Genomic DNA, 15,020 nt, shown 5'->3' with positions numbered 1-15,020 from the left:
GACAGACAGAGATCACAAATAGGCAGAGGGAGAGGAGGAAGCAGGCTCCCTGCCAAGCAGAGAGCCGGATCCCGGGACCCTGGGATCATGACCTGAGCTGAAGGCAGAGGCTTAACCCACTGAGCACCCAGGCGCCCCCACACTCCGTCTTATAATTATTTTTGTGTCAGCATGACTTTCTTTTAAATCAATCACTTACTGTACTAAATTTTCTATATTTCTGGAAGTTCTAGAAGGAAATGAGCAGATAGAAGTGTGATGATTCTTTCTATAAATAAACAGTGAGTTTCCAGGATGGAATTACTTTCCACTTGGAAGGAGAGCCAGGCATAAAACAACTGGTAGCTGTTGTGGGCTGGAAGATGGCTGGTAAATAAAAACAAAGATGGCCACGTGGGATATGCATTCAGTTGAAATGCTCTCTAGATGTGATAATACTATGGGGTGCCTGGGTGCTCAGTGGGTTAAAGCCTCTGCCTTTGGCTCAGGTCATGATCTCAGGGTCCTGGGATCAAGCCCCACATTGGGCTCTCTGCTCAGCGGGGAGCCTACTTCCCCCCCACCCCCTCTGCCTGCCTCTCTGCCTACTTGTGATCTCTGTCAAATAAATAACGTCTTTACATGTGGTAATACTACAATGGCAAATACATGCTTGCACATAGAATTCTAGATTTTTTCATGCGTCCTGTCACTAACAACCGAACAGCAGTGGGGGAAAAAAAAAAAAAAAAGCAAAAAAAGCTCCCTGAGCTAGCCTGTGCCATAGATGATGTTGGCTGTTCATAGCAGCAGAAGAGAAGAATTTCCAGCAGGGAGGACTTGGCAAAGGCGACACAGCCCTGCTATGGAACAAGGAGACCCATGGCAGAGACATGGCATCCCGGGGGTTCTTGCAGGAAATGGCTTTTGAAATGTGCACTTGGTAATTTGTATTGAAATACAATTTCTGAAAACAAACCAAAAGGCTTAGCAGCTTTTTATCATGGGATTAGGAACCCAAATGTTTGTATCGATTTCTTTTGCTCCCTATCCAAATTCATTATATGTACTACGCATGTTTCACTTCCTATTCTTACTAAGCACAAATACTGCCTATTGTTTTTTTACAGCTAGAGCTCTACCAGGAGGCCCTGACAGTCAGTTCGTGATGTCAGTCAGCCTGGGAAACAATTCCACGGGAGCTGAAAAGGTAACCCGTTGTTTTAATGGACCAGTGAATTCCTTGAAAACGTACAAATTACTAGTGTTGTGTTGGTATGTGCCGGGTTTCATACCTATTTACAAGAAATAAAGTGGAGAGGGAGAATAAGGAGAAAGAAGGCTGTGATTTGACGTATGTTGCCAATGTTCTTGTTCAGTAATCAGATTCTGAGTTCTTTCTGATAAATAATAAATAAGCATTTTTTTGATAAATAAGCATTTTCTTCCTCTGCATAGTCCTTTGCCCTTATCCTCCCTAATCTTAACTTAGGTAGAGAGCCCTTTGGTCAGTAATTTGTAACCTCCTTGTTCTTCTTTTTAACCTCCGTGTTCTAATAATGTCTAATCAAATCACTACCTTTATTTTGGATCTAGATGTCTCTACATGGTTCTCTGAATAATAGTTGTGATTTGATTACTAGTATATATGAACACAGTGGTCAGGTTTCCATTTAAAGTGAATAAAAAAGCAGGATATTTATCACTGGGGCCCCAGTACCTACTTTGATTTGGAAAATCTAGGTAGTCAAGGCAGAAACATTGTGTTTATATCAACTAAATAATTCTTTTTGTGCATAGTTCACTATTTGTGTATACTCGTGTGTGTGTGTGTGTGTGTGTGTGTGTGTAGGTCGATCTGGCTTATTGTTCCATTTTTGTTTGGTTTTTCTTTTAGACCTGGCCTATTGTAGAAACTAACAAAACAATTGCATTGGCCAAAACCCAAATAATTCGTATTTGTTCTTGATGTTGAGCTTTACTGATTTCACACTAATAAACACACTAAATGGCTACAAATATGACCTATCAGAAAAGACTTTTATTAGTGAAAACAGCATTAAAATTACTGAATATCAACTCCAGAATTTTACCACAATGGTTCAGTTTACATGAAACAATAATGAAAATATACATTGCAATTCATAATCGGGAGAACTGATCTTACTGTGATTTTGAATTCATAATTCCACAAGCAGTATCCATTGCACAACATGACTTCCTCAGGTTGGTAACCAGCAACACAGGACATGATCTAGTATCTGTAAGGTGCCAACTGAGAGAAATGTGTTGTTCAGAAAGTTTAGAAGACTATTTCCTTCCTAGAGCTAATCTGAAAGTGACGTTTTGCACTTTTTCATTACATACTCCTATATAATTTCTATGAAGTCCTTATTCATGAGCTTTTTAAGCTAAACAAGCAATTTCTCATTCCTGACATATTAATAAAATCACTAGACTTTCTATCTAGCCAGTGTCTACAAAAGCAAACTAAGATGGAGCACTGAGTCATTCTTTCCTGGTTCTGGATACTATAGTCCACGGATCTGGTAATTACTAGAATTTGATGAAAAATCTGAATCTTTTTAGTCTCAACAGCAATTATTTGGCTCGAAGCATTATAAGCAGTTGTCTCACAGCCCCACTTCGTTTTCCCTCTGTAGACATAGGAACAACAGGTTAAACGAAATCTCTAAAAAAATTTAAGAAGTCCTGCTCGCGCATATAAGAGAGACAACACAGTTTGTCTTCCTGGATTTCCCCTTCTGAAATGCAATCTTATCAACCAGTGGAAACGAACATGAAACAAAATTCAAAATTAGATTAAGGGCAATTTTGTCCAAAATAAGTCATTTAAAATTCATTTAACCTCCTGTTTGCTTTTAATTTAACAACGGACAGATAACTAGCAAATCCAAAACTGAGGGTTAACAATTATCAGGTGAACTTGATCTTTGTTGCTAGTTATTCCCAGTAAGTGAAGCCACAAACAGGATATTTTAGTTCAGCCCATCTGACCATAGTGACTAATTGAATGAGCACTGGAACTGAAGCCAAGGCTTCGTTTGGTACCACTTGTCTACATAACTGAGTGGCCGGGGCCCAAAGCCCTCTTCTCAGTACTCACGAAGAACTTGGGAAGAGATGTAGAGAGAGGGAAATAGAGAATATACTGTTCACTTCTTCAGTCTTGCTAGGTATAAACTTAAGACCACGACACCTTCATTTATATTTTCTGTTTCCCTCTCTCTACATCTCTTCCCATAAGGAAACATGCAGAAGCCTTTAAATAGATAGTTAAGATTGAATATTAATATTTGCTTATCTGCAGTTATGTCAGATCCCAACTGATTAATGGGAATGGGCTGCCAGTGGAAAGGAACACAGATGGCAAAAAGGTCGGAAAAGAAAGCATCTCTTAACAGAGATTTAGCAATTACGTTTAATACAAACAGTATTCTAAAGCTCTGTATCTTACCCTCAAATCTAGGTGAAAACATCAATTTGGTTACTGCTTTATTTCCTCTGAAAGATAATGGAAAGATAAATATATTTAACAAACTGTGGCTTCAGAAATACCATTGTAGCAAACGATTTTATTAATACTTTCATAAAAATGGCATTTAATAAATGCTAAGACCTTGATGTTATTAAAAGCAAACAAAAGTCATTAAAACAGTTTCTTTCTGTGATTTACACTAGCTTTTATAGCATGACTGGATTTTTATCTTATAAACTAACTTCAAATACTAATAATCAAATCAGGGTAAAAACAATACAATGTGTTTTCTTTACTTTATTTCAAAATAGTGATTATAAATACATTCTTAATATATTTTCTCGCCAGCTCTTTGGATGCGACAACAATAACAACAACAAAAAAAAAACTCACTGTGCTCATTTCATACAATGTCAATGTACAAATCATGCAAACGATATTATAGATTACTATTACTGCCATACATTTCTAGATGTGTTCTGTTATTTCTGCGATACCTGCTGACGTTACTCATGAGGCCATGCCCTGTATAATTTATGCATCCTTATGGCTTAAAGAAAAAAAATGCTTCCAAAAAGCAACAAAAGAAAGCTGGTCTTAAATGATTTTCTAATTAATATATTTATTCAGTTCGTTTTCAGAATGGAAAACTAAATATAGAATATAAATTGCCTTATAGACTTGAATCACTATTTTAATAGCTGCTTTCTCATAAAATTACACAAAGATTTACTTTGAAAGAATTGAACCATTTTTATTGATTTCATAAAAAAATAATTTAAAACTTGATTTATATTACACGGACATAATATATTATCTCAACCCCTTCACTAATTTCATACGCTCTAATCTTCTTTGCAACCATTCTAATAGAGTCCAAGCACATGATACAATGCCAAGAAGCCCATGATGTGTCAGACCACATTAGAAGTGAGCACTTCTTGGATTTTCTAGATTTGAATCAAATTCCACCAAAGATGCTGCACTGACATGTAGATCGCTCCTCAAGGGGTTAAACTAACATCAAGGTTATTGTTGAAGCCAACAAAATGTAGATACAGTATCTTAACTGCTCTTGTACTCAATGCAAAACTTAGGCCTAACTACATCATCATAAAATGTACAAGGAGAATTAATGAGAGACAGGTGCAAAACAGTATACACTGTATCATGTAGGCACAATTACTTCAGTTAAGGAAAATAGATCAGCCTTAACCAAGGATTTGTTACTGTTGTTCACTTACAGTTAAAACCTCCAAATAACCACACACATTGAAATTCCTTTTTAAAAAAAGTTGAACATTTATACCTTTCGGCAGAAGGGGATGACATAGCCAATATGCTACAGCAAGTTTGAGATGGTGGCAGGTACTCTTGAAACATCTTCAAAGCATCACCACACTGAATAAAAGGCATCATCCCAATGACCTATTATCCCCAGATCATGGATAGAGCTTTCCGGTTCCTCCCCTAAGTGTCTACTTAAGATTCCTCAATCCATACTTTATTGACAGGATAAACTAAAACACTTTCTTTGAAGCCTTTGCGTCTTTATCCTGTCAGTATGCATTAGGAGCCCTTTAATCCATGGACGCATGGAGGCATGGTAATGGCATATTAAAAGTCCTTAGGAAACTGTAGATGAAAATACGCTGTTGGGCACACATCTTTGTGTCTTTTCTTTCAAGATCAGAAAGCAAGTATTTATTTGTATATTTTTAATATTCATATAAAGTTTTCACAGACATTGTCATGAAAATTAAAATTACACATTAAAGTTTTAAGAGCACCAGCACATACATATGGAGACAATTTTTTCTGCTATTTAAAAAAAATCTCCAGATTACCTATATGTATGCATATACACCCAAATACACACACACACACACACACATACACGCACACCGTCTAAGAATGCCAAGTTATTTTTTTTTTATCCTGGAACAAACCTATAAAGCCCTGAAATTAGTACTTAATAAAGGGACTACGTTACAACTTTAGCCATAATATCATTTTGGAAGCTGCGCCAAAACATCTGCCACTTGAAGTTCATGAAGAATGTCTATGTTTACCTTCTTGGTTAACTCACTGATGAATACAGTGATTATAAGAAATGGAGCACAAAGAAACATACATAGGTGGGCAGGCCAAGAAGGTAATGTGTTTTAGGATGTCGCTTTGCTAACTGGGAGCTCCTAAAAATCTTCCAGTGTCTCCCATTATCAAGTCCTTCCTTTGACCAATTTTGACTTAGAAGTTAACAGCACAAGCAAACACAGTGAACTCATCTGAGACCAATGAAAGCATTTTACAGTGTGGCTTTGGGAGCCGAGATGTTCACTGCTCTACTGGATTATCTGATAGTAGCTGGAATGATGACAGAACAGGATACTGATGCATACGAGATATAACTATTAACCTTATTCATTAATTGTTTTAAATAGTTGTAGTGAAAACTATTTGAATTAAGCTCATAGAATCCTGAAAAGCAAGACAACTGATGGCAAATAACAACTGCCCCAGACACGATACTATAAAACTAAGGAACCTATTTTAAAATGCACGGTTGGTAACAAATCTGAAGATAATATGCTAAGTTCCCAAGAATAGCACAGAACTGGTTTTTATCTTTTTTTTTGTATTTTTGTGTTTTTGTGGTTTTTTTTTCCTTGTTTCGTTTTTAAATTATACCTGATCACAATGTCCAGAATATTTCTGTACACAGAAGCTTCAGTTTCAGTTTGGTATATTTTTTTTTCTGTCTAAATGTATAGCTATTGATAAATTCCCTGTGATCAGGAAAACAAGTCAGGCATATTAAATACATATTAAGGAGTACATATTTTCCTATTTAGTATACAAAGTACTTCATAAATATGAATTATGTTACAAAAATAGCTTTGGGTGCGCTCACACGGTAAGCACTTCGCTAATTTTGGACAACCTTTAAGGATTGTGGGTATTTCACGTAACTGAGAACAAACTCTAATGTTAGTTTAATTTGAGCCTTGTTTAATTCTGATAAACATCGTGTATTTCTTCAGATCACCACAAATGCTATGTAACTCACGTTGACTTTTCTCTTTTAGGTTTTATGTATAGACAGGTAATGCTTAAAGTGTTCAAATTTATTTTATAGTTACGTAATGCATGGTATATTTTAAACAAATATTTGCACAATTTTAACATTATAAATCCAGCGGTTTCAAGATGCAGGCCATAAAGTTTACCGATTTACAAATACTATCGAATGTTCTCTCTTTGCATGCTTTTTTTTTTTTTTAACTTTTCAGATAATCTTTACACAGAGTTGTTACAATGCCACAAATCAAAAGGATTTATTCCAGTTCCACCGACTTGATCTACGTGCAAGATGAAGGACCCAGCTGAGGTACAAACACTGGTACCAGTTTTCTCGAGTTTGCTTTACAAAGCACAAAGAGACGGAGGTTTTGCATCGGGGTACAAAACAGATTTGCCTCTTGAGGTTAAATTCAGTGTATTATGTATATAAAGCATCCCTTTGGCAATAGAGTTTGCAGTATCCCCACAGGACTCCACAGTATAGGTTTTATGTAGTAAAATCTATTAAGGAAACTCTCTTCTACCGGACACATCTTTGCAGCTACAGTTAATGAGACAGCCTCGGAAACACCTGCCTCTATGCCTATTGATAATATAGTATTTGGAGTTAGAAGTCAACAAAAGGCACTTTCATCATTAAATAAATGTCCTCTGTATGAAGTGAGATTGCATGACCTAGATCTTGTTCAAAGCTGTCTGCTCCTCAAGGACCTGTAGGTAGTCAGGGGAACTCTGGAGTTTTGCCTTCAGTTCAAAGTACTCGCTGCTCTTCCGCGGCTCCACGACAATTTTACTGTGGTTGCCGCCTATCAGGGACTTCTTGTTTTTTTTGTCTTGTTGTTTTTCTGGATAGCGGATCTCGAAGCCACTGACACCTATGCTATTGTACTCCTTTTTGCTTTCCAGAAAATTCTGAATAAACACGTTGGAATCCCTGCTCGGGAATAATTCGTCCAGCTCATCGATTGTGCTCAGTCTCTTCCTGCCATCCACGTGTAGTAAATCTTTCTCCTTGTCGGCGACATTTCTCATGACGACTTTCTGTCCCGGAGGATCGGAAAACATGAAGCCGGTTTCTGACTCTTTCAAACCGCAGGTGTGGCTCTTGCTCATCTGCTCGATGGTTTGTGGAATGAAGGCTTCCGTGCTCAGTCCGTCTTTTTTATTGGTCTTGTGGTCATGCTTCCTCAGCTGCAGCTGCATGGAGCCGCACTCAGGATTCCCCAGGCCCTCGTGCTTGACCGTGGGCTTCTTGTTTCGCCGCAGCACAAAAACAAGAAGACAAAAAGCAACGAAGACAGTTAAGATGAGGACCACGAGGATGCTGAGGATGAGAATAGACAGAGGCACCGGGCCACCGGGAGGACTTCGAATGGGACCCAGCGGGGTGGTGAACGTAATGGCAGGTGCAGGGCTCGTAAACGGCGCCGATGGCTTGTTTAAGAGTTTGGGACATAAGATTTCATTCTTGAGGGACTTCAGCTCGATGTTGGCAAACTGAACCGGAGTCTCACATTTCAGTTCCTTCACGACAATGCCATCATTCAACTTCTCCAGCCACAGCTTTAACGCCACCAAGTCACAAGTGCAGTCCCAGGGGTTGCCCTCCAAGTCGATCTGTGTGAGAGACTGCAGCTGATCGAGGACCCCGCTGACGGGTAAGTACATGAACTTGTTGTTCCTCAGGTTCAGTCTAGCGAGGGGTGCTCCCGAAAAAATGTAAACGGGCAGGCTCTTCAGGAGATTGTTGTTTAAGTAGAGCAACTGCAAATTTGGCATCGAGTCAAAGGTGCCCGCCAGGATCTCCTTAATCAAGTTGTATTCCAGATACAGATACTGCAGGTTATGCAGGCCGGAAAATATCTCAGGATAGAGTCTTTCAATCTGATTGCCGTTGAGATACAGCCTGCGTAAATTAGTGAGATTGTGGAATACGTCTCCCTTGATCGCCGTAATCTGATTGCTGCCTAAATGGAGCAAATCCAGTCCTTCAAACTCGGCGAAGTCCGCGACGTCCACGTCTTTGATGCTGTTGCCATTGACGTGCAACTTCTTGGCATTTAAGGGTTTCGGGACCAGTTCAGACATGGACTGTATATTCTTCTCTTGGCAGTTGACGCTCAGTCCCAAATCCGAAGGATGTGTTTTGCAAAAGCAAGGTGCTGGGCAAGGTGTCAGAGGGGGCACCCTCGTTTGGTAGGACACAATCTGGCTGAGATTGCGGTTGGAGAGGGACTTGCCCGCTACGATTCCAGAGATCTTGGACGGATTGGTTGTTTTCGGCGGTTTGGTCACTAATCTGTGTAAGGATGTTTGGGTCGTGTGACCGTTGGGAGTGGTGTAGCCACTCTCCAGCTGAGACGGGGGCAGGATTCGCACATCAAAATCACTGCCTGTGCCCATGGGGCATAATTCTTGTTTGTTGGTTTCTTTCAGAAGCCTTCCATATAAGTCGCTGGGAGTTTCGCAGATAGCCTCTCCTATGTAAATGTTATATGGCATATTCTCCAGCCACGCTTTCAAAGGCAACAAATCACAGCTACAGTTCCAAGGGTTATCTTCCAGTTGCAGTTCGACGACACGGCCTATGTGCTCCAGAACTCCGATATAGGGGAGCTTCTGGATTCTGTTCCCCCGTATATCCAGATGGGTCAAAGATGCAAATCGGAAAATATTATCAGGAAGGAATGAAATCAGATTGTCATTAAGAATGAGAACTTTCAGTTTGTGGAGCTTATTGAAGGCTCCTCGTTCAATATACTTGATTAAATTGTAGTCAGCCTGGAGATACTCCAAGTTCTCTATGCCAAGGAAAGTGTCAGCTCGGAGAATCTTTAATTCATTGTTGTTCAAGTGCAACTGCTTTAATGCACTGAGCCCAAGAAAGGCTCCTCCCTCAATGTTCTGCAGTTTATTATTTCCCAGCTGCAGGGATACTGCGTGTGAAAAATTCAAGAATGTGTTTGGATAGAGGATATTTAAAAAATTGTTTTGGAAATTGAGGTGATAGAAATTAGACCAAGGTGGCTTCAGCTGATTTGGTCTGTAGACCGAAACCTTCTCACAGTTGACATAGAGCACGTTCTCGACTGACACGCAGGAGCACACATTGCAAATTTCCACTGATATGTCAGAATCTGCATTTGTCGAAGAAATCAGGGCTGACAAAAGCAGAAAGAGCCAAAGAAACATCTTCTTGCAATCAGCAAACAACTTTATGCTTCTGAATAAAGAGAAATAATCTAAAAAATAAAAAGAAAACATTTTTTCAATGATCATTACTTGAAAAAGTACTTGCGTTTACATCATACCATAGTGAACATGGGGCTGCAATGATTAGCTTTGTATTTTTCTGCAAGTATTCTCACTCAGGTGGAAAATGATCACCGGAAATGCTGTCAGTTTTATTTCCATGCCTGTAGTTTATATGCCTTTTACATGTGCAGAAACACAACAAACAACAGGAGAAAAACGCTTAGTTGTGCTTAAACCTTTACATTCGGAAAATACTTGCTCTACGGTGGGCCATCAAACTCCACCCTTGAACACAGACCACAGGAGGCTGAAGAGAGAAGGTGTTAGAGCCCTGGATTCAACGGAGGGTGGCAAAGGGAGGGACTGGGTTGCTGTAGAGGGGACAGTCGAAAGATCAAGGTAGAAGGAACCGTGGGAGGAGACCTGCCCGAGCTTTAGCCCACAGGTAAGCACGCTGCCACAAACGAGTTCACTCCTGTACATGTCTGCCTTAAAAAACACAGATGACCCAGTGATGTTCTAGAAAAATAACTGATTAGGAAATGGCCAAGTTTTAATTTCAAGTAAATACACAGTACCTAATTTCCTGACAGTCCTCTCCCAAACGGGCCGGGGGTGGGGGTGGGGGGCTTTTGTCTCTGGGTCCCTGAAAGCAGGAGAGAAACCTGAAGCCTGAAATCTTGAGTTGCCTAGCAGATGTCCAGACAGCTTTCCCACCCCCCAAGAACCGGGTCTCCTGTCTACTTGGCCCACTTCTATTCCCTCACATGCCGTTTCGAACCCACGTCTGACGACTGACACTTGGCTCAGATGCTCATCTCCTTCACTGTGACCACAGACTAGCGCTGCTGAGGAAGGGGAATTCACACACTACAGTCCTCGAGTGGTTTTATCTGCAGCACCAGATACATTTAATACAGCAAATGTTTGTCCTAAAATCATCACTTCCCAAACATCTCCTCCCAATATCACCACCCCATGTCTCTGTCTATAAACAAATCACAAATCACCTAGTGGAGTTTAATGCTTAGCAAATTAACCCGTTGTAGCCATTTCCTTAAATACTGCACGCATGTACAAATATATGCAACGTTTCCTGGAAAAGCCTAAAAAGAGAAATAAGCTCTGTGCATTTTACTGATGCGATTTTAGCCATGTGAGTCTTTTCCATCTTGAATGCAATTTCAATATGGTTACCACCAGATATTAATTAAATAAATAAATTACCCAGGAACACATGAGGGAATGATACAAAGAAGTGTCACACAAAAACTCCTTTGTTTATTTTGCCCACGAGGAATCAGCCAGTGGCAAAACCAACCATGTCTCAAGATACACCATCCTTCAGCCACGACCCAGAAAGATTTGCATTTTAAGTAGTTTGGTTCAGAATACAGCCAGCACTGGCACTGCCGAGATGCTCCTTGCCTGCCATGCAGACATGCATTCCCCCTGTTCAACATGATAGTTTGATTGGCAGTGCAAAAAGAAGTCATAAATTCTTAAGTATGACATCATCCAAGACAACTTTCATTGTAAAATCAAAATTTCACATGATCATTTTGCCTTCCTATAGATGTGGTTTCCAGTAGCTATTCTGGTCGGTTGAATCATTTCTTGTTACTACCCCCCCCCAGCCAAAAATCAACCAAACTAGAAAGAAATGAAAAGGAAAAAAAAAAACGAAATAACCTGAATTCAGTACAAAAACACAACGAGGATCATCAGCAGATCTGAAATTGCATAAGGAGCTGCCCTCCTCCTCGTAATTTCTACTTTAAATAGCAAGGGGGAAAAAAGCCACAAGGACGAGCTAGGAAGTTCCCAAATGCATCTCCTGTGAAACAGAGAAAGCCGCAGGCAGCTGGAGTGTCAAGCGAGGGAGAGGGGGAGTCGATCTCCAAGGAAGAGGGACCAAAAGGGCAAGAGACCATGGAGTAGTGGTGAGAGGAGGAAGGAGAGCTGGAAGGGAGCTAGGAAGAGGGGAAGGGGGCACTGAATGCAAGCGAAAGAAACCTCTCATTCACAGGATACCACTAAAACGTGCACATATGGAAATCGGGGAGAAAAAGGAAAATAAGAAAAAACCCACAAAGTGGGTTTTGGATACCAAAAGCCATCTCTCGGGCTGCCCGAGAGCGGCGCGTCTGCCGAGAGCGCCCGTCTCCCCATCTACCGCTCCGTCTCTCGGTCTCTGTGCCCTGCAAGACACTCGGCACCCACAGCCGGCCGGGACCGCGCAAACCCCGCTGGGCTTACCGCGTATCGGGCATCCACGGGAGTGCGGTTCCTGGCGCTCGGCGCCCGTGCGGAAGGAGCGGGCCTGCGGGGAACAGACGCCTGCGTGGGGCGGGCCGAGGTGGCTCCCCTGGAGCTGGCAAGAGAAACCTCCGCCCGCCCGCCCGCCTAGGCGGGGGTGGGGGGCTCCGCCGAGAGACGCGGTCACTGCCGCCCCCTGTGCGCCACCTCGGGCCCGGCGGCGACGCGGCCGGAGGGGCTGCCGGCGGTGGCGCGTACCGCAGTGTTTTGCCGCATCCCGGTGCCCGGAACCGGCGCGCAGCCCCCCTCCCGGGTCCCGGGCCCAAGCGGCGGCCTCGTGGGTCGGGCGGCAGAGGCGGAGACCGCTCGGGATGTCGCGGGGGCCCTCAGCTCCGCAGCGCACACGTCTCTCCGCGCGCTCCCGTCCCACAAGGGGCAGCTATTGGAGTTTCCTTCGGCCTCTCTAGACCCGGGCGTGCGGTGGCTGAGGGGTCAAAGACAGCCGGCTCAGGCCACGAGGCTGAGGGCCACTGGGGCGTCTCTGGCCCGCTTGTCACTGAGTAAGCCGGTGGCTCGGTGGCCGAGAGCGGCGGTCCAGGCACCCCCCTACGCCCTCCCAGCCGCCCCCGCCCCCACTGGCCAGCCACAGAGTGCCGCTCTCACCAACCAGAAATCAGCTCAACATTTGGGCATCTTGCAAAGTCGCGCTGCCAGCACTTGCCCGGCTCTGCAGGGCTTTTAGAGTTAGCCACCGGCTTCTCTCGCGTTCCCCGTGTTGCTGGTGCCAGCAATCTCCCACCGGCTCGGGGGCCACTGCCCTGAGCCCCGGATCCACGTCCGCCTAGAGTGCTTGCGAGTGGGGCGCAGAAAACAAAGCCAGCGCAGCAGCGGCCCCGACAGCCCGAGCCGCCCTAGACCAGGACACTTTCCTCGCCACCCCGGCCGCGGAGGCAGCGATGTTAAGGACACCGGATTCTTTTGGTCCTCAGGGACTTGCGACCGCGCCGTGGGTAGGCACGCAGGGTGGTGGTGGGGTAGCCACTATAGTCGCTCTGGCCACTCGGCCGGCCCCAAACCAACACGACCCAAACTAAAAATAATAATCTACCTGCCCCCCTTTCACGCGCGCGCGCGCAGGCACACACACACACACACACACACACACACACACACACACAGACTGGTGCTGCCGAACCAAGCGGGGAAGAGGCTGCGAGTGTCGGTGCAGCTCGCGCAGCCCCGCTGGAAATTCACCCACCTCCGGAGCCCAGCAGCTTTCGCAGGGCCCGCCGCGCCGGGATCCGCTCTGCAGTTTCCACGATGGTCTCTACGTGATTCCGGACCGAGCTGCGCCGCGCCGGCTCGCCCGTCAAACCCACCAAGCCGTCCTCGCAGGCAAGCAGGCGGGCAGCGGCGCGCGCGCGCGCACCCGGCCAGACACCGCGCGCGCACCCAGACCCTCGCACACGGGCTGCACCTTTACATACACGCGCCGAATCCCCGCCCCCGCCCCCCCTCCACCCTGCACACAAGCAGCCTCCCTCCCGAAACTCAGGAATCTCGACCCCCGCACATTGCTGAGGTCCCCTGTCCCCCATCCAGACACCTCCACTTGATTCCTCTTCTACCCACACGCCAAGAAAGCGCACTTTCTTCCAGGCATCCGCCCCCTCTTTATGCCTAAAACACCCCCTAGGGAGGAGCGACCCCTTTCCTCACGCCAAGAGACCCCAGTCTCCAAACGCTAAAGCGCCAACCTCCATCCTCCCACCACATACACGCACACTCGAATCCTTTCTCTTCCCTCAGTCCCCTAAGAACGAAGGCGCGCGCACACACACACACACACACACACACACACACACACACCCGGGGCGTTCTTTTGAGAGAGCAACCAAGAACCCCGGCAAAGCCAAAGAAACGTCGGAGGGGGGGGGAGGGGGGGCAAGAGAGGTAGATAGGGTCGTCGAATCTCCGCGGGATTCAATAATTCCAGGACCGAGGGGGGTGAGTCAACAGCAATGACATTCAAAGGCAACAATCGCACTTGGGCTTTGTATAGCGGGTACAGTACCTTCGGCTAATTGTCACCCCGCAGATCAGAGGGCTCCGGGGATACTTCGGCAGAGGGCGATCCTGGATGGAGCCTTCTTGGGACCAGTTTCCTGGGATCCAGTAGTATCCTCACTCTCCCTACCTGTGTGCGCGTGAGGGGCTGGGGGGTTTTAAGGCAAAAGTGTGAAGCTTTAGCTCAGAGTGAGACTTATTTAGTGGGTTTAGGAGGAGACGGGTTAATTCTCCGCACCTTAGAACTCTGCGTGCCTTCGGTGTAGAACGGGTTAAGCAGGACGTTTAAAGAACTGGGGGTGGGGAGAGAGGGATAGAGATAGAGGAAAGAGAGGTGTGGGACTGGGAGAGATGCCGCACTTGCGACCAAAAGAAGAAAAAAAAAATCTGCTTTGGCTACTGAGCATGCCCAGTTCCCAGCTCGAGCCCTATAAGGGAGGCATTGTGTGCGTTCCACTTCTCCGGGCTTTGGTGGTGACCGGGAGGGGACTTGGGTTGGGGAGGGTAGTGGTGAATGAGAGGCTTTAGGGAAGGGGGACAAGGTTTGGAGCTTTGGGGCCGGGAGGGAAGAGACCTAAGGGATACCTTGGGGAATCAAAAAAGCAGACGACGGAAGGGACTAAGAAAAGTCACATCGGTAGCCCCCTCACTCTCCTGTCTATACCAAAGAGGCTTTAGCAATACAATCTCAAATACCCAGAGGCTGCAAATCCAGCGTGTGAATTGTCTAGGCCCCTTTCTTCTACCCATTTGCTAGTGCTCCCACGAGAGAGTAGGAATATCCCGGAGAAAGGCTAATGTTCAAACGAATTTCGTGCAGTCTGGGAATTTAGTTAATAGGCTTGGCAAGAAAGCAAATGTACCTGTGGGGCGGGGG

At 44.6% G+C, this 15,020-nt stretch overlaps 1 protein-coding gene across 3 annotated transcripts; it reads right to left on the bottom strand.

Moving 5' to 3' along the window:
- Positions 1-5,413: 5,413 nt before the first annotated feature.
- SLITRK4 (SLIT and NTRK like family member 4) lies at positions 5,414-14,497 on the bottom strand. 3 transcript variants are annotated; one of them, XM_032844840.1, is made up of 2 exons: positions 14,151-14,497; positions 5,414-9,804 (listed from the first exon to the last, which is right to left on the bottom strand). In XM_032844840.1, exon 2 carries the CDS (start codon positions 9,752-9,754, stop codon positions 7,238-7,240), a length of 2,517 nt encoding a protein of 838 aa, XP_032700731.1. In that variant the 5' UTR covers positions 9,755-9,804; positions 14,151-14,497; the 3' UTR covers positions 5,414-7,237. The 3 variants fall into 3 exon arrangements, with proteins under 3 accessions (XP_032700731.1, XP_032700733.1, XP_032700732.1); XM_032844842.1 differs by lacking the exon at positions 14,151-14,497 and adding an exon at positions 13,335-13,564; XM_032844841.1 differs by lacking the exon at positions 14,151-14,497 and adding an exon at positions 12,077-12,121.
- Between the last annotated feature and the right edge of the window lie 523 nt (positions 14,498-15,020).

Source organism: Lontra canadensis, unplaced genomic scaffold (assembly GCF_010015895.1).
Source record: "Lontra canadensis isolate GAN:19392208 unplaced genomic scaffold, GSC_riverotter_1.0 scaffold157, whole genome shotgun sequence".
NCBI classification, from domain to species: Eukaryota; Metazoa; Chordata; class Mammalia; order Carnivora; family Mustelidae; genus Lontra; species Lontra canadensis.
This window is presented reverse-complemented; position numbering and strand designations above follow the sequence as displayed.

What these genes read in the sequence shown, in the direction of transcription:
- SLITRK4 (XM_032844840.1), bottom strand. Translation starts at nt 9,754, where the DNA reads ATGTTTCTTTGGCTCTTTCTGCTTTTGTCAGCCCTGATTTCTTCGACA.